We start from the raw sequence: 23,367 nt of genomic DNA, 5'->3' as shown, positions 1-23,367 counted from the left end.
TGCACTTAGGAATCTTTAAGATTACTTACAAAAGAACAGCGATGCATTTTATGGATGATCGTCCATAAAATGTACTTAACATACTTATTCTAAAAATGTGGTTAATAATAAAAGGTGGTTTGTGCTTTTATTCAGATGGTCTTGTCTCCATTTTTGGTTTTGTGTATAGAGAAACAGTAAAAGAAACAGTTTTCTTTGGTTATATATTTTAAACAATGTGTCTGGGCTAAAGAGCTATTAGTTGGCAAAACTTGTTCTCTTTAGTTTTTTTGTTCCTTAAAACAGACCCAGTGACTAATGTTGTCTGGGCAACAAACTAAATTGGCTTGATCGTCCAAAGATAAAAAAATAAGAATTTCAATTCAACCCTTAAATGGTTTCTGTATACTGAGTATAAAGAAATTTGAGAGGTTGGGGGCGAGACAGACCTTATTTCTAATTTATATTCCTTATTTCTATATACCTGGCATCAACTCAACATATTTATCTAATAATATTACCATGAGCAATAAGCAGGCCACTGTCCTCAAGGTCAATATCTCTTACTAATACTAATATCTTTTATTTTCATGTGAAGAACAAACTGTAAAATTGGAAATAAAAGCAATACAGAAATCTGTAATATTAATATTATTACTAAAACATGAAATTGTAGTATTTGAGTCCTAATGTGCATCATTTTAAAATATTGTCGAAGCAAGAAAGAAAACTAGTTGTAATTATGATTAATAATAACACTGGCAATACATTAATAAGCATATACAAAACGCATTAATAATAGTAATTAATTTGGTTACAATATAATGTGAGACTTATAGGTCTCACAATAGTTCATAGCGCTGAAATAATTTTCTTTGACTTCTGTCCAGTAGATGCCAGTAACACATGAACATTGCATTGCATACTAGGCACAAGAAGAAGCTCTTTTATTGACGTGACAATGGACCAATCACTGAGCTTTAAACGATTGACGTCTTTGTGTGTTTTTTATTGCTGAAGTTCTCTGGCCCTATCGCACGACGAGAAATGAATGACGTTTTAAAGTTCGTTTGCTTCAGCCAATGACATTCGCGAATTCTGAAGCGCGAAGAGTTCAATGGAGAGAAGAGAACGCTGGCCAACCTCTATGTGGCCAACGGAAACGCTAAAGTGTAACAAAACAACATTTTCAAAATGCTATTTTCATAACTTTCTGTTGTTATTATTAACCGTGTATTAATACGACTTAGTTTATTTCGAACTGTTTCGACGGCAATCATGACTCTAGCTGAGAAAAATAGCGGACGTGTGCGTTCAGCTCATAAGCTGTTTCTTGGTTAGCGTTCAGATGCGTTTATTGACGTTTAAAAAGACGTGACGTCACGTTTCGTGTCAGTTTTTCTCTTTAAATTAGATATAGACGTCTATACGTTTACTATTTGATCTCTGGAAGCGATATTATTTTCCATGACCGCTCTTTAAGTCCAGTTATGGCCTCTCAGAATGTGGTTTTTGCAATCGATGTGGATTATCGACCAGAAGAGAGCAACAGCACAACTAATGGCTATCAGAATCACCTTAAACACTGGATACTAAGAGTTCTGCTCAGTTTGGGACACAAATATGGGCTGGAAAAAGTGCGATGGGGTTATAAATTTTTTCATTCAAGGACTGTGAAAAGTGCAACACTTATAACCAGAGGATCTGATTTCAAGGAGCTCCAAGAGAAGGTGTTCAGTGACTTTGAAGAGGAGCTGCTTGTCAAATTCAGTGTAAAGTCACCCAAAAGTCTGGGAAAGTCCAACAAACTGAAACCAAGCCCGGCTAGCTGTGTCCAAAATGCCTTGAAAGAGATCCTCCTAGACTTCCAGTGGGACAGACCTGATCTGACATCTCCCACCAAAGTGACACTGAGGCCGAGAAGGTCAAGTCGAAGTGGCAGAAATATCCATCCGCAGGACTATGACATGCTAAACATTGACAAAAATATCCTTTTTGTTGTGTCTGAATGTCCACGGTCCAAAAGAGAGTTGGAAGACTACTTGTCCATTCGTGGAGATGACCGTAGACATCATAGAGACATACATGAGCAGTTGCTGCCCAAAGGTCTCATAGATATGCTTATGCAACGCAAAGTTATGCTTAATTGGGCTGATTCTGGTATATTGAAGGTAAGAGGTGCTCTTATAGAGTTCCTATAGAAAAATAAGGCTTATTTAAGTGTTTATGACTACAGTTTTTTTTTTACCAGGCTAATCATGTGGTGGAGGACTACACTGGCATAGAGTCATTGGCAGAGCTTCTCAGGCAAGTTGGTGGACAGGTTGTGCCCATGCTGTCTCCTCGTTTGCCATTGATGGACCAGCATTCTGATATAAGCCATTTGCTGGGTTTGGGAATAGACACCTTTCCTATAGATTCAACCAATAGCTACCTTCAATTGTCTGAAAGAATGCACCGACAAGTGTTTCCTCCTTTGGGTGGATCTCTATCCTGGATTGAAGGTATGTATATACACACACACACACACACACACACACACACAAGGACAATTAATCTTAGGATTTTTAATGAAGTCTCTTATGATCACCAAGGCTGCATTTATTTGAAAAAAAAGTAATATTGTGGAATATTATTATAATTTAAAAACAAATCCATTTTTAGTTTAAAATGTAATTAATTTCTGTGAAAAAAGTTGTCAGCTGCATTTTTTTACTATCAGTGTTGAAAATGGCTTATTTTTGTTGAAACAAACTTTTCAGGATTATTTGATGGAAAGTTCAAAATAAAAGCATTTTATTTAGATAAAAAGCTTTTGTAACATTACAAATTTCTTTACTCTTTTGATCAATTTAAGGCATCCTTGCTTAGTATTATTATTATTTTTTACATTTTACAAACTTTTGAATGGTAGTACTGTATATCATGGTTTTCACAAAAATATTAAGCAGCACAAGTGTTTTCAAGATATATACATTTTTAATATATATTCTTATATATATGTGTGTGTGTATATATATATATATATATATATATATATATATATATATATATATATATATATATATATATATATATACACACACATACATACATACATACAGTTGCTGGTCATATAATTCAAAAAGTGAAAACTTGTATATTATATTCATTTATTACACACAGACTAATATATTTCAGATGTTTATTTCTTTTAATTTAGATGATTATAACTGAAGACTAAGGAAAATCCCAAATTCAGTATCTCAGAAAATTTGAATATTACTTAAGACCAATATAAAGAAAGGATTTTTAGAAATCTTGGCCAACTTGAAAAGTATGAACATGAAAAGTATGAGCATGTACAGCACTCAATACTTAGTTGGTGTTCCTTTTGCCTGAATTACTGCAGCAATGCGGCGTGGCATGGAGTCGATCAGTCTGTGGCACTGCTCAGGTGTTATGAGAGCCCAGGTTGCTCTGATAGTGGCCTTCAGCTCTTCTGCATCCTTGGGTCTGGCATATCGCATCTTCCTCTTCACAATACCCCATATATTTTCTATGGGGTTAAAGTCAGGCGAGTTTGCTGACCAATTAAGAACAGGGATACCATGGTCCTTAAACCAGGTACTGGAAGCTTTGGCACTGTGTGCAGGTGCCAAGTCCTGTTGGAAAATGAAATCTGCATCTCCATAATGTTGGTCAGCAACAGGAAGCATGAAGTACTGACTACAGCTGCAGTCCAGTCTTTGTGAATCTCCCCCACATTTTTTAATGGGTTTTGTTTCACAATCCTCTCCAGGGTGCAGTCATCCCTATTGCTTGTACACTTTTTTTCTACCACATCTTTTCCTCCCCTTGCCTCTCTATTAATGTGCTTGGACACAGAGCTCTGTAAACAGCCAGTCTCTTTTGCAATGAACTTTTGTGTCTTGCCCTCCTTGTGCAAGGTGTCAATGATCGTCTTTTGGACAACTGTCAAGTTAGCAGTCTTCCCCATGATTGTGTAGCCTACAGAACTAGACTGAGAGACCATTTAAAGGCTTTGCAGGTGTTTTGAGTTAATTAGTTGATTAGAGTGTGACACCAGGTGTCTTCAATATTGAACCTTTTCACAATATTAAAATTTTCTGAGATACTGAATTTGGGATTTTCCTTAGTTGTCTGTTATAATCATCAAAATTAAAAGAAATAAACATTTGAAATATATCAGTCTGTGTGTAATGAATGAATATAATATACAAGTTGCACTTTTTGATTGCAATTAGTGAAGTCAACTTTTTGATGATATTCTAATTATATGACCAGCACCTGTGTGTGTGTGTGTGTGTGTGTGTGTGTGTGTATATATATATACACACACACACACACACACACACACATTTTATATATATATATATATATAAGAATATATATTAAAAATGTATATATATTGAAAACACACACACACACACACACACACACACATATATCCATATTCTAATATTATTAATGTAATTATTTAATATTAATGTTAACATAATTCATTCAAATAAAGCTTTTCTTTTGAACTTTCTATTCATCAAAGAATCCAGAAAAAAATGTATCACATCGTTTCCTCAAAAATATTAAGCAGCACAATAATAATATTGTCAACACTGATAATAAGTAATGTTTCTTAAGCACCGAATCAGCATATTAGAATGATTAATGATTACATATATATTTCAGTCTTTCAAGTTCTTTTATTTTAGCTTTAGCTTATTTTTCCTAAATGTGATTCCTAAATATTTTGTGGCAGATGGCAACAGGCAGTCCTGTAGTGTGAGTCTGGAGCCGGTATCATGCAGGCAGAGGTTTCTGCAGGCTCCTGTGGATGTGGTTCTCAGAGGTGTCCTGCAGGACCTGGACACCATCTGCCTCTCACGTTCAGCCTCTGAGAGCTGGATACTGCAGTGCACAGATGCTGAACTGGGTCAGGAGGCTTTTCAGCACTTAAAGCAGTTGTCCACTGGAGGATCTGCCATGGTAAAATAACAATCTGTTATGCTGTTTTATATAATATAATGGTTCCAGCTCAGAAATATGATTGGAGTCACACATGCAAAGCAGAAATGGAATAATTTATTTAATTGTAAAATCACACTGGATGGTCATTACTTTATAAATAAACAATGACAGACAGTAGCAGGTTTATTTAGGTTACTGTCTCTTTAAGAGCTCATGCACAGATCTGTTACACTGGTACCTGTGCATTTTGCGTCTGAACAGTTTACGTTCATTTATACTGAGAGTTTAATATAAACTAACTGTTTATACGTGAATTGCGCGAATACAGTATTGAGTTGCCTTTCGTGTCTTTTTGCACTTTAATGTTTAAAATGGCAAGACTAAAGCAAGTGCAAATGATACTTTCCATCATGTCATCACATTATAAGTGCGGAACCTGTGCAAATGAGTATATTAATGCGCAATGCCCATGTCCAAGTCCTGTTCTGTCTCCTCCACCACTTCCTCGACTGAATGATGTGAGTGTCGTAACTGTGATGTCACTGAGAATCTGCAGCTGTGGCACAGATGATTTTTGGTGTGGCGGCCCGCCACAGCAGCATAAATACACACCTGCTCCATTTTTATAATATTAGTCTTTAAAAGGTTGTAGATTCTTAATGTAATGCATATGGTGTTCTGTGGCTTTTTGCTTTGTGTTTGCAAGTGTTTATGTTGTGGATAAAGATAAATGCTAAAATAATTTATGAAGGTGATTTTAGCCTTTAGTGCAGAAGAGTTATATATTTTTATTTATTTTTAAGCTAGCAGATGTGAGTGAAGGCGGTGTGGTGTGTTCAGCGGTGCTGTTGGTGCTCTCCTCCTGTACGGCTCAACTCACTGTCCTTCAGCCTCTGGTTACTCAGGAAGACCAGCTCCTGCCCACAGACCTTGTTTCCTTGGAAACCACAAACGACCTCTCCAGTGACCTACCTGATGTTGTCAGCAGTGTTCTTAATGTCATGTTTGATATCATGGAGGATGAGGATCTTTCAGGTATTTGTTTTATCTGACACAATCAGGGATTTTTGTGACTTGTGCATGTAAACCGACAAACACAATCTTACGGTTTTGAAAAAATATTCTTACGATTTCCAGATCAAGTAATGTTGCCGTTTGTTCCTGACTGGGCCAGTCAAGATCTCAAGCAGGGGTCTTGTTCAAGGAAAAATGTGCTGGTAGAGGGATGGTTTCCTTTATCTGACCAATCTGGAATCAGCTGCGACTTAATGGAATCAATGAGGTTTGGAATCTTTCACTCATCTTTTATTTGACAAGATTAGCGCTGCACGATAATAGATAAATCATACTGTAATCTGGTTATATTAAATATCTTATTGGACTGCTCTGCTTTTAATGCAAGTAGGCAACCATTATATTTAGTAGGATCTTATAAGGATTTTTAAAGGGTTCCTTTCAAAAAACATTATTATTATTTTTTTTTTCATCTATCCATTTAAAGCATCTTATGCAATAGTAATGTTGTAATTTTCCATTTTCTTTTATTTGGTTTTATTTTGTTGCATTTGCACCTCCTATGTAACTGGTAGAAAATGCACAACACTGCTCCTGCCCTGAAAATAACCTGGTGTTAAAATCCACCCCCAAGTTGTCAAAATGGCACATATATTTGTTATGGTCTGTTTTTATTCTAGTACTAAAACGTCGGTCTTGCATATACAGGCTCCTGCATGCAGCTCCAGCGGAAGAGGAGTGGGGAGAGGAGTACTCAGATACTCAGCAGGAGATCACCAGCAGTCTCTCAGAGCTCTATCAGAGCAGCACATCTGGATCCAGTGGCAACCTGAGGTCCAAAAAACGTGAGTACAAAATGGTACACGATGAAGTGATGTATACATCATAAAATTTACTAAATATTTGGAGTGATTTTTTTCTTTATCTTTTTCAGGAGGTACACAATGCACACCAGTAAGGCAGAAGATGAAGACAATGTGTCGCTCTCTACAGATGCTGAATTTTGCTCGCTTGAATGTGAAAGCTCAAAAGACTCAGGGTGATAGCAGCTCTGCTGGATCTGCCAAAGGTGCTGAAAAAGGGGGCAAGAGATGCTCTGGGGATCGGACGAAGCCTGGTACGTTGCGTGAGTATAGATTTATTTAGCTGAGAAAAAAAACATACGTTAGGCTATATTGTCCAAGGTTTAAGTATCCATGAAGTAAAAACTGGATTGATTTTTAACTTTATTGTAAATAAATAGTTTATGATATTCATCGAATCTATTCGAACAGATTTCAACAGTGAGGAAGAGCTGATCACCCACCTGGGACTCACTTATCAGAAAGCTGTGGAGAACAGATCTGTGTCTGTTCCCTCTCAAGTCCAGGATATGCTTTCGGTTGTTAAGGCATTCATCAAAACCAACACTGATGTGGAGGTGAGTCAGAGGAACACGTACATCAAAATCACACAGTTGTGTTTCCTGGTTGCAGTCAACTGCAAAACATGGTCTTCCGTATCAAGAACTCTCTTGCACCCTTCTAAAAGATAAATTTTTGAGTCTGAAATGTTGTTAAACTACCAGTTTTGAAAATGTAACTGTTGGCAAAATAAATGTTACAAAACAGTATATACTACTTAGAGATATGTATTTTTGATATTGTGAATTATTGTGTTGAAGACCAAAGTCATGTGATCCTTTAGGAAATATGCAACTGATGTTTTTTTTTTTTTTTTGTTAGTTTGTTTGTTTGTTTGTTTTTTATTTAAAACTGCATATTTAACCATTTCTCACCAGGTTTCGTTCTTAGGCTTGGTGCAGAAGCATCTATTGAAATTCTCTCAGTTTATTCGTCAGCTTTATGGAAATTCTTCAGATGAAGAAAGTAAAATCAGGGAGTAAGTATTCAGACCAAATGAAATCAATGTCCAGATGAAATAACAGTAATCTTGAAACATCTTTATAAAGGTAATAAAAATGTATTGTACTTAGAAATTATTCATCTTTATACAGATGCCAGCTGCAAGCAGTTCTCCAACTTGAATTGTGCAGGCAATCAGAACAACAAGAAAATGAGGAGGTTGTGGAACAAAGAATTGAGGATGTAAGGAGACGATCAACCTTTAAAAACCTCAGATGTCATAATCAATATTTTAACTTTGTATGCAGAAGTTTTCTATGTTTTTTTTTTTGTTATTTAATATGATATTGATCCCTTTCATTTCGGTTTAAGGTGGCTGATATGCTCCGAATTATCTCCCGGAGTAAAGATGCTGTTTACTTATCCAAATTCATGCAGGATGAAGTTCTGCCAGTGTAAGTTATCAGTAATACAGGAATATTCTTGAAAATGCTAATTGTATCTAAACACAATTCATGATATTTGATCTCTGATATGGCATCTCCCAGGTTCCTGAACAGCATCCCTAAAGTCTTGGCAGACGTCTACCACAGTTTAGGAACTCAGTTGCCTGAGGCACTTGTTGCTGTCTTGCCCTCTGACTTCTTCAGTGATGAGTCTATAGCTAAGGACAGTGTGTCTGTGAGTCCTTCACTTTTCTCTGCCACACATAGCAATGCATCCAGTGTCAGAGATCATCTGGAGGAACTCCGCAATCGTTCTGCTAAAAAGAGAAGGTGATTGTCATAGAAAAGAATGTGTAATTATATCAAGTGCTTTGTCTAGAAGTGGACAAAAACTCTTCTCTTTTTTTTTTTTTTTTTTGCAGGCAGAACGTACTCACACGCCACAAAAGCATGGCTGAGGCTCCTCAGGCACTTCGACAGATAGAAATGCCAAGAAAGTCCACGCGTCTGGTAAGATTTCTTTTACCGTTGTTTTTATTCTATTATTTTCTGTCTCGTCAGAAGAACCAAAATTCTAACTTTACTATTTGGAAAACAGGCAAAGCCGAAACTCCCGTTAGAAAACCCTGCTGTGAAAAAACCACCACCTCCAAAGCAAGCAGTTCAAGGTAATTGGCTCATTCCATTTTAATCTTTATTATTCATGCTGTGGTTGAGCTGCTTACAAAGCTGTGATCTGTTGATGCCTTTTTTTTTTTTAATTCACAGAAGTAACAAAGGTAAGGAGAAATCTTTTCAACCAAGTGGCCGCATCTCCCTCAAAGAAGTCCAAAATGCCACGGAGCCAATCTGTGTCAGCAGTAGAGGGTCTTAAGAAACGCAAGCGTTCACATATGGAAGATGAAGGTCATTTTTATTTTTTATAGTGAGACAATGTTTAATTGTTTAATGCAGTGTGTGAACTTGAATCCTAAAGCTTTTGAATTTCAGGACGACACACTCTTCTGACAAAAAAAGTATCTGAGACACCGCTGCATAAACAGGTGTCCAATCGTTTACTTCACCGGCAAAGGACAGGCAGGTGAGTCCTATGTCCTGATTTTTAAGTTGTTGCTATATTTGTTCAATGATACTTGACAATTGTATGGGAAGCATCCAGTTTGAAATGTAATATTCTGTGATTCTATTCCTCTTTTTGTCACAGAAGATCTAGAGAATCTGATGTGTGCATTATTGAAGAGTCTCCTATCAAACCAGCTACTGGTTCGTGTCTAAAATTTTGCCACAATGTCAAAACATAGAAAGACTACTTACTAATAGAAAGGGTTTTAATAATACATTTGTCCTTAGACTTGAGGAGGAGCCCAAAAATTAAAAGCCTTACCAGGAGACATTCCAGTGTGTTCTATTCAAGCCAACAGCCACGCTCGCGAAACCTGGACCGTGCTATCTCCTCCTCTCAACTCTGCCACTCTGAGGGTAAAGGTGAGCAGGAAATAGTGAAAGTATCTGTGACCCAGTAAAAATAGAGATGTCATTAAGCTTTTGGACATAAAAATTTTTCCTCTGAGGCAATGTGTATTTTTTGAACATACTGTGAAGGTATATGCTGGTGCATTTTCAAAGTAGCCTTTTCTTCATTTTGCAGAAGGATTCAATGTTAGTTCTGTTAGGTCGCCAGTTCGGATTCTTTTTGGTGCTACTCAGTCCTCTGCTCGCCTGAGGCACTTTACAGCATCCTCATCAGACAAAGAGTTGTCACTTAGGTCTGCAGTTTTTGAGGTAATATCCATTTCAGTTTACAGTTGATTAAAATAACATGGAATATCGAAAGAGTCCTGTCATCTCTTTTGCTTTAATATGATACATTTATTTTGCAGAGTCAAAATAAAACACCACAGAAGTTAAGATCTGATCCAATAGGATCTGCAGTTGAGTGCAGAACCCCTCAGTCCCCAAGAACTCCATGCCGGACAGTTGGAGAGAATGGGATGACCCTGCGAGGGAGCCTTTTTCAGTCACCGGCTGCAAAGAGCCTAGTGGTAGAGACACCAAAGAAAAGCCCACTGAAGGGGATACTTAAGACTCCAATGAAAAGCCTCTTGGATTGTGTTTCTCCAAATGGCGCTTCATTGAGGAGCCCAAACTGTAGAACACCAAAGAAGAGTGTGACATGGTCTCCATCTCCACGAAAGTGCCTGCCAGAAAAACAAATTGATGTGCCAGAGTCTCCGATGTTTACAAAAAGATACTCACCAAGGCTAATTACACATGGCAAGAATAGCAGCCCAGAGGAAAGAAATGTTTTCAAAACACCCGATAAGGTTCCCCAAAGGAAATCCAAGGCATCTCCCGAAACAATGCCTAGGCCACTTGAAATGTGCGTCCTTGGAAATGTTGATCCAGAAACATCTCAGTCCATTACAAGATCAGGAAAGATGAGGAGGACACTAAGCTTACCTTGCAAGATTACTGAAAAGTCTGGTGAGTTTGCTTCCGTTGACTCACAACAATCTGATTCCAGTCCATTTCCTGTCTGTGCTTCACCATTAAAATCAAATATACAAACACCCATAAAAAGTCCCAGCTCAACACACAGGATGTGCACTCGCTCTGGAAGAACACCTGTAAAAGAGTCCTTGATGCTTTCAAACAAGTCTCAAGCCATTACAGGTTTTAACCCTTCACCTTCTAAAGGTCTGTCTGTGGCTGTATCAAAATTAAATGTGTCACCATACTCTGGTCATCCTAGAACAGTTATCCACCCTCAAAGCTATTCGCCAACTTGTAATGTGGGAGAATTTCCACAGGATAACCGAACGATTGGGCAAAATGAGATCAACCATGGAAAAGCAGAAGAGGTGTCATCTTCAGACTCACAGCAGTTCGATCGCTCTGAATTCAGCATTACTACAGATGATGAAAGTATTGATATATCGGAGGCCTCAGTGGTGAAGACCCAGCTCACAGGGGGCATTAAGATGAACATCGCTTTCTCAAGGAAATCCTCTAGATCCTCAGAGGTTTTCGAATTTAAGGGAAAACAAGTTATCCCCGTCATTACCACGCCAAGTCGAAGCTATGGCTTCCGTCAAACTCCAGACCGGCGCCAAAGAGAAGCGGAAGCACGTCTTGGATACTCCTCGGGAACACCAAAGATCTCCACCCCAAAAACACAGCAAAGTCCTGCATGTGGAAAGATGTCCACTCCTCAGCCACTCACTTATGAAGTGGAAATGGAAATGCAGGCATCAGGCCTGCCTAAACTAAAGTTAAGACGGACCGATTCTTTCAGTACAGGTGATGCACCTAGTAGTGCAACCAAGGGCATAGCCTCACATCTTGTGCACCGAAACATGTCAAATGTGAAAGCGCCACAAGTCGACAGCCCACTTGCACAATGTTCTAGACATCCTGGCTGCATTTCCCCATCACTCTGCAGTCGAGGAACCCCTGCCAAAGGTACACCTGGGAAGGGTGTACAGACATACATATGTCAGTCGATCACTCCCACACATTATCCAGCAAATAACCAATCCCCATTGGCATCCCCACTGACTCCATCTCCTCAAAGCAGAGGATGGTCAACCCCAGAGAATTTCAGTAGCTGGCCTCGAAAGAAAAGAGCTCGGATAGAGACTTGCGGGAGCAAAGAGCAGGTCATCAAAGGGGTTCCGCTCCTTGAAAAAATTGCGGTGTTGGAGGACCCAGAACTCTCTGATGTTTTCCGTATTCCAGGGGTGGAAGAACTCAAGGAGTCACTGAGCACCCCAGTAAGTCAAAGAAAACGGAGTTTGAGATCAAGCCAGGTGATGGACCATCAGTACTCACCAGAAGGCATGGATTGGACCGAGACCGTGGTTCGAGAGTGTGATGCTAGAGACCCTACGAAGTCTGAACCATTTGTGTGGATGGGCAGAAAAGGTACAGCGAAGCTTGGGTCTTATTCATATCTTGTCCCTTGGGTTTCTATAATTTGTTCGTAAACATTGTGGCTTTAATATCTTTCAGTGGATACCCCTAAAGTAAAGAAACCTGTGTCTGCCAGTGGAATCTTCGCTCTTACTCAGTCACCTCTGTTATACATGAAATCAGCTGTATCCAGTGAAGCAGCACAACTTAACGGTGAGACAATGTTGTATGTAGAGCTATAGGTCAGAGTAGACGCATTACTTGATCTGATACTGATAAACATGAGACAGAGGGGTTGCCTTAACAAGAAATTTTTTGGAAAGCTAATGCAGACTGCAAAAGACGTTTCCTTATCTCAGTACTCCTACTGCCTTTTTATGGTCCTCTGAAAACAAGTAGTAAAATTACCAAAAATGAAAAAGTTACTTTGGAAAATATCAGATCAGGTTTTATTACTTTTTTAGTGTTTGTGAATTATAACATAAATTATTTTTTCCAACAGGATCAAGGTCTGAGCTGGATATCTCTCCTCTTTGCCAGCAGAGAAGGCGAAGGACACCTAGTAGGACTTACAGCCGAAAGAAACTTCTAGACTAAGCTTGTCATTATAAAAAGCCCTGCCCTGTTTTGCACTGTTGCTTTTAGAAAAACAAAATCCTTTTTTATAACCATTTTATTGTCTCTTTTAGCTTACTTTATTCTCATTTGCTTGTATAATGCATTACCAAGTATTGTAATTTTTGGGCTCTATGTATTATACCAATGTAATGTACACCATATGTCATATGGCATCAGTTAGGTGCAGCATAAGTTTTAACTGGTCTGAACATTTTTTTTTTGCCTTTTTCAGGCTTATGAAATCAAGCTTTAATTACTTTTATTTATTTATTTGTGCTTATTGGTGGATTTTTTTATATTGTACCGTGTTTCTTAACAGTCCAGAAGCTCACTTGTGATATCTTGTCCATGTCTATCTTGTCAAGGTGAAATAAATGTAAATGTAAACAGATTATTTTAATAAAGACAGTTGTTCTTAAACCTCAACATGCCATTTTAATCAGTTCTGATGTTTTAGTAAAATATTTGCACATTTAATAGGCCGGAATTCACTAAATACATAAGTTCAAGAACTAACAAAGAGTTTTGCTGTGATTTGCAGTCTAGAGGAGTTGGTGCTAGTTTCTGAAATGCAAAGCCTGTCTGCAGATTTTAGTTTCACAATGACTATTCAGTCAGAGGAAATCAAATATGTTTGATATTTTGAGCTGATTTTATAACGTTTTCATTTATCTCCTAGTTTCAGTGTGTGTTTTTGATCAGAATTACTTTAAAGTCCGATAGTGTGTGATCCACAGGTATTTAGTGTATGATGCCGTTGTTCTTTGTAACTATGAAGTTGACACAGATGTTTTAAAATGCTCAGATTTCAAAGTCATGGTGTGGTCTATCCTGGACTCTAGTGGCATTTGGTCTTGGAAGTATCAATTTGTCAATGGGTAAACCACCAGTCAATTACTAGAGCACCATGTGGATCTGTTTGATGATTCTTGGGTTCTAGTTCTGTTTAAGTACAATACCATGAAATCCTGCTTGGTTATACTTCAGAAAAATATGTTTGGCATTTTTTGACGGTTAAAAACTTCAGTTGAGATTTGACTTCCTGATAAAGGCAAACAAATGTGATTTACAAGAGCTCCTCATTTGAAACATGATCACGTTACATCAGCTCTACAACTTGAACATACCGGCAACACTGCTGAAAACCTTCCATCTGTCTTTAGATTTAAATATATAGCTTCTGCATATAGCTTTTGTATTATTCTGGAACAAATACATCAATAGGATAGATAAGGAGATGGCCAACGATAAGGGCAAAAAATTCAATTTGTCAATTTTAGGTCAAAACAAACCAATGGCTAAAGGCTTTTGTTCATAGTGGTACAAGATTTACAATTCTCCTGCATGTAACTGCATATCTACTGGTTACATGTGGCTACTATATACAATCATTTTAATACAATGTATAACAATAAAAAAAAACTGTTCAAACCAGCACGATTGTAGGTTTAGTGGGCCTTTTATTTCACAAGCCTACCAAATGTACAAAAAAAAAAAAAAAAAAAACAGGTAAAAAAAAAAAAAAAAAAAAAAAAGGGAAACCTAATTCACCAAATCCCCCTCTTTCATGAGAAAAAAAAACATGTCGAATTGGTCTCAAAAGTGCTTCTCTCCAAGGTACAGTGTAGGGAAACCAATCTCAATTTGACAGATCTGTACCTCTTCCCACTTATCTAAAAATCACATGTAGTCTGGCAGTCACAACCTTCCACAGTGTTCCCAGAGCAGCAGGCCCAAGAGAGGGCCGACGTTGTGACGTGGGTCAGAGCACTCGCTTCACTAAAGATTGGAATATAATTTATGTCTCCTGCAAAAATGGCCTCCTCAGTTGTTGGGCTGTGATTGTTTATAACTCAGACTTCTTTTTCTTCGACTTCTCATCTTCTTGCACCACCACAGTGTTTGTGGCCTCTCTTTTCAGGTAGGAAATAAAGTCGCTGACTTCACGACCTCCCTGATGGTCAAACAAGACTTATTACATTCATGTTTCTTGGTAGAATGAACACAGAAGTATATATTTGAAGAAACAAACACAAACCTCGTATTTCTTTGGATTTTGCTTCTGACCAGCCGGGGAGAAATAGATAGTGGGGAATCTGAAAGCAAAGTAAATCAATTAGCAACTAATCAAACTACAAATGAGAACAAAAACTCATGTGGCACAGAAAAGGCACTAGCGTAGAAAATGACGGTTAGTCACTACATACCCTCTAACTTCATATGGAGAGGGGACATCATTAGCAGTGGCGTCCATCTTTGCAATGACAATGTTTGGATTGTCGGAAAGCTGTAATATAAAGAGAATATTTAGGAGTTGGCTGTTCAGATCAATATTTCATAGCGACGACACATCAAACAAAAAAAACAAAACAAAAAAAAACCACCTTCTCTCCAAGTTCTTTGTATTTAGGCTCCAGGCTCTTGCAGTGTCCACACCAGGGGGCGTAAAACTCAATGAGAACGTCTTTACTCTCATCATTTACAATTGAGTCAAAGTTCTCAGCTACAATAACCTGGAATTATAAAGATGAAGTTTCAGGTTGTGTGTAGTATTTATGTATAAATGATGAAACAAAATCCCTTGACGCACCTTCACAGGGCCATCGTTGTTCTCGGGAATGGGCTCAGATTTGAGATATCGCTTCAGGTTTCCATCAAAATAATCCTGCAGGAACTTTTCCAAGGCCTTACCATCACGACTGCAGACACAAAAGGATTGTTTTGTGTGTGCTGCTTAAAACAAGCTCCTTTGTCAAAAGAGGGGAAAAAAAACCTTACGAGAACTCCTCCTTCATGACGTATTTGTCTCCCTTGGCAGTACGGATGCCGACAAGAGGAAGCTCTCCGCTGCTGCCGTCCAGACCCAACTCAGACACGTCATGGCTAAAGCTGTTCTTATTGGCCACAGCGAAGCTCAGCTTCTTCCCCTGATCCAGGAAGCTCTTGGCCACCTTCATAACCCTGCAGAGAAACAAATACATTAAAACGTAAAAAAAATTTGAAATACATCAAAAAAACTTTTACAGCAGGGTTCCTCAAATCTTGCCCTGGAGGGCCAATGCGCTGCAGAGTTTAGCTCCAACCCTGATCAAACTCACCGACCTGTGATTTTCTTATGATCCTGAAGACAATGATTAGCATGCTCCGGTGTGTTTGATTAGGGTTAGAGCTATACTCTGTAGGAAAGTGGATCTCGTGGGCCAGATTTGAGGATCCCTGTTTTACAGCATCGACAAATAGAAAAACTTACATTCACCTCAAAAAATTATGATTTTTCTTAAAGTGGTCATATGACGTTGCCAATAAGTTATTTCATTTAATGTAATGTATTTATGCGGTTTAAGGTTCTGAAACGCGTCGATGTTTACAAAGCTCATCGTTCTGAAAAGCAGGTGTGCCAGCTATCTAGTGCGTTGTGATTGGCTGAATACCTCAAGCAAGTGACGGAAATGTTACGCCCCTTACCAGGTTCGGGAAACTGTAAAATGTGCGGCACACACTCAAATATTTGGCTCGTACTGTTCTGGAACAGTGTCGTAAATCAATAAATAAATAAACACGTATATAAAGTAGATTTATTACTCAAGCTTGAGTAATAAAATAAAATCTAGAATTTTTTTTTCTTAAAGTTACTATATATATATATCATATTTTTCGGAATATAGGTCGCACCCGAGTATAAGTCGCATCAGTCCAAAAATAACTCATGATGAGGGGAAAAAAAACATAAGTCGCACTGGACTATAAGTCGCATTTATTTAGAACCAAGAGAAAACATTACCGTCTACATCCGCGAGAGGGCGCTCTATGTCTTCAGTGTGGACTACAGGAGCACTGAGCAGCATAGAGCGCCCTCTCGTGGCTGTAGATGGTAATGTTTTCTATTGGTTCATGTTAAATTAATTTTGATTAATTAAAGTCGCACCTGACTATAAGTCGCAGGACCAGCCAAACTATGAAAAAAAAGTGCGACTTATAGTCTGGAAAATACGACCGACAGACAGATAGATAGTATTACAACTAGAAAAAAAAAATTTGACTAGTTAAAAAACATTACTTCTACTTGTAAAGATATTTCCAGGTCTTTCATCATCATGGGGACTTGAAATATGATACTGGAAACAAACTCCACATCTATATACAAAAAGTAATAAAACTGAGACCTACCTGTTCCTCCAGTAGTTGGAACCCTTGGGGTTCTTCTCATAGTCCACGTCATAGTAGGCCACCAACAAGTCTTTGCCTTTCAGCTGGTCTTTGTTGTCATCAGTCATGTGGGGACAGATACCAAAACTGGCATATGGCAACAACAAAAAAAAAAAACTTTAATATTACATCTCTCTCCACCAAATCATACAAACTAATAGTAAACTAACTAAATTAATATTTTACTAATTTTTACATTGTGATCATAAGCTGAAACGTACATGTTGTCCTGAATGAACTTCTTGATCTTTGCGCTTGTGAATTTGTCCTCCGTGAACGTCACACTGCTGTCTTCAAATTTGTTGCTGAGAAGAGGTGGCCGGAACAAAACAATGCCCCTGCAATACACAAAAAATAATTAGAAATGTGAAACCGGATGGATTCCTCTACAAAACAGAATCCAAAATGCTACATAGTCTCCATCCACGTCATGTTTCTTTACTAAGTCCTCTAGGTTAGTGTGGGCGAAACGGTAGGACTCTCTTAAAGCGCTGGCAGCCTTCAGGAACTCTCCCTGAGCAGCACTTCCTCCATCGGCGAAGAATCCTGGAAACATGGATAACAATCACATATAGTCAAGTGTACAGATGCAAAAAAGTAATCCAGTTTAATCAGGTTATGTTACAGTATAATACCATAACTTACCCACAACACTGGCATCACGGCCCCCAATGAACTTCTCAAATTCAGCCTCACTTTTGAGCTCCACCGAAGCTGGACCTGCCTGCTTCTTCAGGTGGCTAACAATTCCATCTGTTGGATTAAAGAAGAAACAACGACATTAACATCTGATGAAGAGACTACATATGACATCACACAACATACAAGAACATACCTGCTGTCCTGGGACCGTCGTAGCCACCAGAATCCTCTCCGTCTCGGAAAATCTTCAGGGTCGGGTATCCGCTCACGCCGTATTTGCTGCACACGTTGGAATTGGCGGTACAGTCCACCTAGATCAGTTATGAATATGAGTTTTTCTTATGAAACAAGGCATCATTTTCCTAAATGTCTTCTGTAGAGGACACCAGCACATCATGTTAATCAGGCTTTTTGGGGAAACACTACAAGTCAACAGGGAAAGAAATTATAGATCAATATTCCTATGAAATACCAGATATTCTTATTAAAATGTTGCCAAGTTATTACTCCCATTATAAAACTTTTTTTTTCTTCATTATGGTTTGCTCCAAGAACACATTAAATGAGACGCAGTGTCTAGATACACTGTATAGAATGGGAATGCCAATTTATGGACATTTTATGCAAATATTCCATAAAGTACAGTAGTGTATTAAATCATTCTGTCATAACATAGTTGAGAACCAGCCTGAAAATTAGCCTGAAACCTAAAAACTGATTGGTGAATGAAAAAATAAAACCTTTTCATGTCTATTTCATGTCTTTTTTTCTGAAATAGAATAAAATATGAACAATATTTTTTCTACTCTCCTTTTGTTTCTTATGCTCCAACCAATGTTATAACAAAAAATAAATTCACACACACAGAGAAATCTGGTTCTCATGAGGATATTATAATATATTTTTACACTGCAACTGCACAAGGGAAGCCTTAAGAAAATATGGCAACCTGAAAAATATTAAAGTCTATAATAAATAAGACTATGTAGTATTCCAGGTAAATTTTACCTTAGCAAGTGGGACGATGCCTTTTAGTCGAGTAGCGGCTGCCTCATACTCAGGGGCAAGACGTTTGCAATGGCCACACCTAAAAGTGAACATGACACATGAGGTTTATTACTTTGAAAAATTTGGCTCATATACACTCAATTGACAAAAATGAAAATATGAAGCTGGTAAATGCCGATATACATCTAGATAGATAGATAGATAGATAGATAGATATACATCTAGATAGATAGATAGATAAAGTTACCCCTGGACTATATGTAAAATCTGAGGCACGGTAACTCATTTGATAAATTCGGTCCGAAGTCAGTCAGTAACTCTGAACTACGTAATCGTGCGTCATCCAATCACGCACGGCCAGCGAAACTTCATTGTCCAATCAAAACGTTACAGCCTGAGGGCCGCAAAGCCTCCAAACATCCTTGTTACCGCCCTCGTCTGCGATTTCTATCTGATAAACTGCAACTTAAGACAAACATTAAACTTGTTTCGACACACTTTTAAAATGTAATGTTGCAAACAGCGCTAAAAAAAGTCAAATCTCACACAGAGAACAAACAACTACTAATGATGGCCTTTATATGCAATTCTTAAAGGGACAGTTGACTTAAAATGGGAACTCAAGTGGATTCAAACCTGCATGACTTTCTTTCGGATTCCAGCGAGCGTTTAAAAGTCTTTATTACTCCATTCCCAGATTCATTATTAGCATCTCAAGACCTTGCATAATCCTAACACGAGTAGCAAAGCATCTGATATGGTTAACGTTACTTTCGATTTTGCAAACCAGCTTTGTAGTTTTATTCAAAGTCCCGATTATGCACGCATTTCCCTAATACTACTGGGTAAGGTTGGTATCTAGAAAACAAGCTCAATAGCTATATATTTTTTCATTTAGATACCTACTAACTTGGTGTAACCGTTTATTTTAATTATCTTGAGTAAGCCTAATGCAGCAACTTTCTAAACTGCATGAAGAAAACATCGTTCTAAAGCCTGAATTGTCTTATACTCACCAGGGTGCGAAGAATTCCACCAGAATGAGGTCGTGATCTCCGATTTTGCTGTCAAAATCATCATCTGTGAACTCGAGCACATCACTGGCGCGCGCGGCCGCTGCGAAAGCAGCGATAAACAGCACAGCCAACATCATTTCAGACTCTTTCCAGTGCAACAGTGAAGAGAATGATTACTATCCTGTCAGCCCTCAGTTAATTGCTTCGTTTTGATGTGTTGCTGTATGATGAAGGAGTGCCCCAAAGAAAGGCCCACCAGATCTCACTCCCTGCATTCAATGAAAGAGAAAGCGCAGACGGACGCACGGATGTGCAAACCCGGAGCTCTTCAAAGTAACCAAAGTGTGGCATCTCACTATTGGATTTTCAGCAGCGTCATGCTGTTGCAATCAGCCAATCAGAACACGGGAAAGACACACTTCCGGGTGGGGAAGTCATCTTTGCATGTTACAAGGAAAAATAGTTGCATTTGTTTACTATGTCTAAACTGAACAATTTGTTGGTCACTAATCATAATAAACTCCATGAAATGACCAGGAACTCCACAGTCAGATGTCCATGCTTCCAATGAAGCTCATGTTCATCATTCTCAAAAAAAATGTTTTATTAAAAAACAATAATAAAAAAAAGAAAAGAAAAAGCATTTTATTAGTGCTCTCAGGCTTTACGTTTAAATATGCTCCACAAGATCCACTTGCAGTGCATTACCAATCTGAGAATCATTTCATTGATAATATTTCAGCAATTATGTTAGGTTATGTGTAACTTGTTTTGAACCTGGAATATTTAAAAAATTTCACATGTGGTCAACAACTTGACAACATGACACCAAATATAACATTGTTTTCTGTTGGCCTGTTCTTCCAGTGGTTCTCCCCGAGACCTTCAATGGTGCGCTCATACAGCAAAACATGTTAAAACTTCTCACCCAGTTTCTTGTCCTCAGATTTTTGAAGATCGTCTCCAAATTCCAAGATATTCGTCTTATGTTGCAGACAATCTTACGTGGAGAATGCAATTATACATAAAGCTATGATATTTCCAGAGTTGTTAATGGGCTTTTTAGTTGTTGCTGTGTTTGGATTAATACTTTTTGAAAAATCCAACTCTAACATTGAAGGACTGCTCTACAAGGATGATTTCAAGTGAGGGCATTTTCATTGTGAAAACCTGAAGTTTATTTAACTAGGTGTGGGTTTGATGTTCTGAATGGAGGTGCTTGTCTTCTTTTTTTACAGATTTACCCATTGCATTCCCTGAAGTCTGCGTTGATCACATTCTTCAGTATTTTTATCTTGGAACATTGGTTTGATTTACTTAAAGACATTCAGAGAGTTCAAGAGCCAGCCCATCATCTCTGTGGATATTTATTTAATTAATTTATTGTAAAAAACACCAATTACTTTTTATCTGTTGTGACACAGTCCAGGGTTTCCTTAACCTGCACGACTGCTAAGATAAGTAATAAGAATGCATTAGCAAACCTGCTCTATGAATTCTGTTCTTCATCACGAACACTGGAGGGGGGAGGGGTTAGATAATGAAAGATGTGTGATTGACACTTTTTAATTAAATCTATTAAATCTATTGTTCTTTAAATCTGTCTGTCTGTCTGTGATTTTAATATATAAAGGGGTCATATGATGCTATTTCAAATTTTCCTTTCTTTTTTGAGTGTTACAAGCTCTTGGCGCATAAAGAAGATCTGTAAAGTTGCAAAGACTAAAGTGTCAAATCCAAAGGGATATTCTTTATAAAAGTTAAGAGTCAACCATGCCTACCTAAAACACCTCGTTCTGACATGCCCCCACATGTCTACGTCACAATGTGAGAAGATTTGCATAACGCCACCCAAATGTTCACACAAAGAAAGAAGCCATAACTTTGATTCTCGATGTTGGCGCCGCCGCCATGTTGTGGAGATGCTGTGTGTTTCGTTGTGAAAGCAAAACTACTTTTTCTGGCCTTCTAAAATAGGACAAGACTAGAAATCAGTGGTTAAGTTGTATTTACAACACTGTTTCAGAACAGTTCAACCAAAATATTCAGATATGTGCAGCACATTTTACGGAGGACAAGGACTGTTTCCTGGGAGAGTAGCCTTCAATACGATGTCTGTTTCTATAAAGTGAGGCAATTCCAACTTTGCAAGGACAGTCTGGCGCTTCTGACTCACAACCTTTAAGTACGTTTTCATATTTAAAGAATTTGCCACTGATGATTCAAGTGGGAGTTTTGAGCAGGGTAAAGTAGCACTTGTTGTTTGTCATTTCTCCGATCACAAAGGCAGACATGGTTTTATGTTCGTGCAGCGCGACACGCAACGTGTAAAAAGACAGTATGAGTCATTATAATCAGTAATTATGTCCCCACTGGATGCAACAAATGGCTTGTTTGAAATGGGTTTTACTGTTTTTGTCTCGTCGCGCATGTTAAGGGGCATCACATTTCCGTCACACGCTTGAGGTATTCAGCCAATCACAACGCACTGGATAGCTGGCCAATCAGAGTACACCTTGCTTTTCAGAAGGATGAGCTTTGTGAAAATCAATGCATTCAGAAAGTTGGGGCATAGAGGAGCAACAATAATGTACTTTATGTGGAAAATAATGTGTTTTTTTAAACTTAAACCGCAGAAACACATTGCATTGCACCAAATACACAAAATAATGTTCTTTTAATGTTGTAATGTTGTTGTTGCTGTAGCCGTCATCCGCAGAGGATGATATCCGCTTTGTTATGCATGGAGCTGATCCATGCTGGTCACTGAGGAAATACATCAACTTTGCACCTCTGTGGATCGCCGGATTGGCCTTCACCGTGGAGGAAGCATAGTCCAGCCTGGGGTTGTCACATGTGGTTGCCACAAGCTCCATCGTAGAATCCACTCAATCACTTTAGGCCTCTGGCCTCTGCTTACTCAAGGTGTGTGATGCTGTTTCGTTTTGAAAGCGAAACTACTTTATATGGCCTTCCAAAAGAGGAAACGACTAGAAATCATGGTTATAGCACGTTTATAATTGGTTTTTATGTTTATGTCTCGTCCCTCTGGCTGGACAGGGCATCACAATATGTTACGGGGCATAACATTTCTGTCACATGCTTGAGGTATTCGGCCAATCACAACGCACTGGATAGCTGGCCAATCAGAGCACACCTTCTGTATGAAAGCTTGTAAAAATCGACACGTTCCAAAAGGCAGGGCACAGAGGAGAAACAATAATGTACATTATGTGGAAAATAATGTGTTTTTTTAACCTTAAACCACATAAACACATTTCATTACACCAAATAATGTTCTTTTTAGCAGCATCATATGACCCCTTTAAATAAGTTTTCCAACATAATGCAATGTACAAGCCTTGTGACTTCATCTCAGATACTACCCAGTTAGAAAAGTTATTTAAAATATATAATTTTCGCCACATGGTAGCTCCTTAATAGTTCAGGGTGGCAAGACTTTTAAAGCTTAAAGATATCAGCATCTGCTTTATTTTACATGGATTGGGTTGCTTATGGAGGCAGGCATTTTAAAATCACATGACTTTAACATGAAATAAATCATGTCTACTATGCTTCATCCATTCCACTAGGTGTCAGTACCAACCATAAAACATGACTAGAGCACCTTTAAATGAATTGTTCCAGTGGTAGTATTGCTTTTCGCATATTTTCAGTTACAACAACAGTAAAATGTACTCTCCAAAGACACTC

General features: G+C 38.2%; 2 protein-coding genes across 2 annotated transcripts; one reads left to right on the top strand and one right to left on the bottom strand.

Moving 5' to 3' along the window:
- The first annotated feature begins 1,059 nt into the window (after positions 1 to 1,059).
- On the top strand, positions 1,060 to 12,873 carry LOC132133587 (treslin-like). The gene is made up of 22 exons (XM_059546474.1): positions 1,060 to 2,150; positions 2,231 to 2,483; positions 4,739 to 4,965; positions 5,751 to 5,982; positions 6,085 to 6,229; positions 6,670 to 6,806; positions 6,896 to 7,087; positions 7,236 to 7,381; positions 7,742 to 7,842; positions 7,958 to 8,048; positions 8,178 to 8,260; positions 8,354 to 8,581; positions 8,674 to 8,761; positions 8,850 to 8,919; positions 9,020 to 9,157; positions 9,242 to 9,332; positions 9,456 to 9,514; positions 9,602 to 9,736; positions 9,900 to 10,033; positions 10,132 to 12,175; positions 12,263 to 12,376; positions 12,666 to 12,873. The coding sequence occupies exons 1-22, from the start codon at positions 1,470 to 1,472 to the stop codon at positions 12,758 to 12,760; spliced, it is 5,484 nt and encodes a 1,827-aa protein (XP_059402457.1). The 5' UTR covers positions 1,060 to 1,469; the 3' UTR covers positions 12,761 to 12,873.
- Positions 12,874 to 13,996: 1,123 nt separating this feature from the next.
- Positions 13,997 to 19,996, bottom strand: LOC132133588 (protein disulfide-isomerase A3-like). Its single transcript, XM_059546475.1, has 13 exons — positions 19,654 to 19,996; positions 18,638 to 18,716; positions 17,823 to 17,940; positions 17,633 to 17,740; positions 17,404 to 17,533; positions 17,209 to 17,325; positions 16,949 to 17,074; positions 15,560 to 15,742; positions 15,372 to 15,480; positions 15,166 to 15,294; positions 14,989 to 15,068; positions 14,820 to 14,877; positions 13,997 to 14,735 (listed from the first exon to the last, which is right to left on the bottom strand). Exons 1-13 carry the CDS (start codon positions 19,788 to 19,790, stop codon positions 14,628 to 14,630), a joined length of 1,482 nt encoding a protein of 493 aa, XP_059402458.1. The 5' UTR covers positions 19,791 to 19,996; the 3' UTR covers positions 13,997 to 14,627.
- Positions 19,997 to 23,367: the final 3,371 nt, after the last annotated feature.

The sequence above is a fragment of the Carassius carassius genome, chromosome 50 (assembly GCF_963082965.1).
Source record: "Carassius carassius chromosome 50, fCarCar2.1, whole genome shotgun sequence".
Lineage (NCBI taxonomy): Eukaryota > Metazoa > Chordata > Actinopteri > Cypriniformes > Cyprinidae > Carassius > Carassius carassius.
The sequence above is the reverse complement of the archived record's forward strand: the minus strand, read 5'-3'. Positions and strand labels throughout refer to the sequence as shown.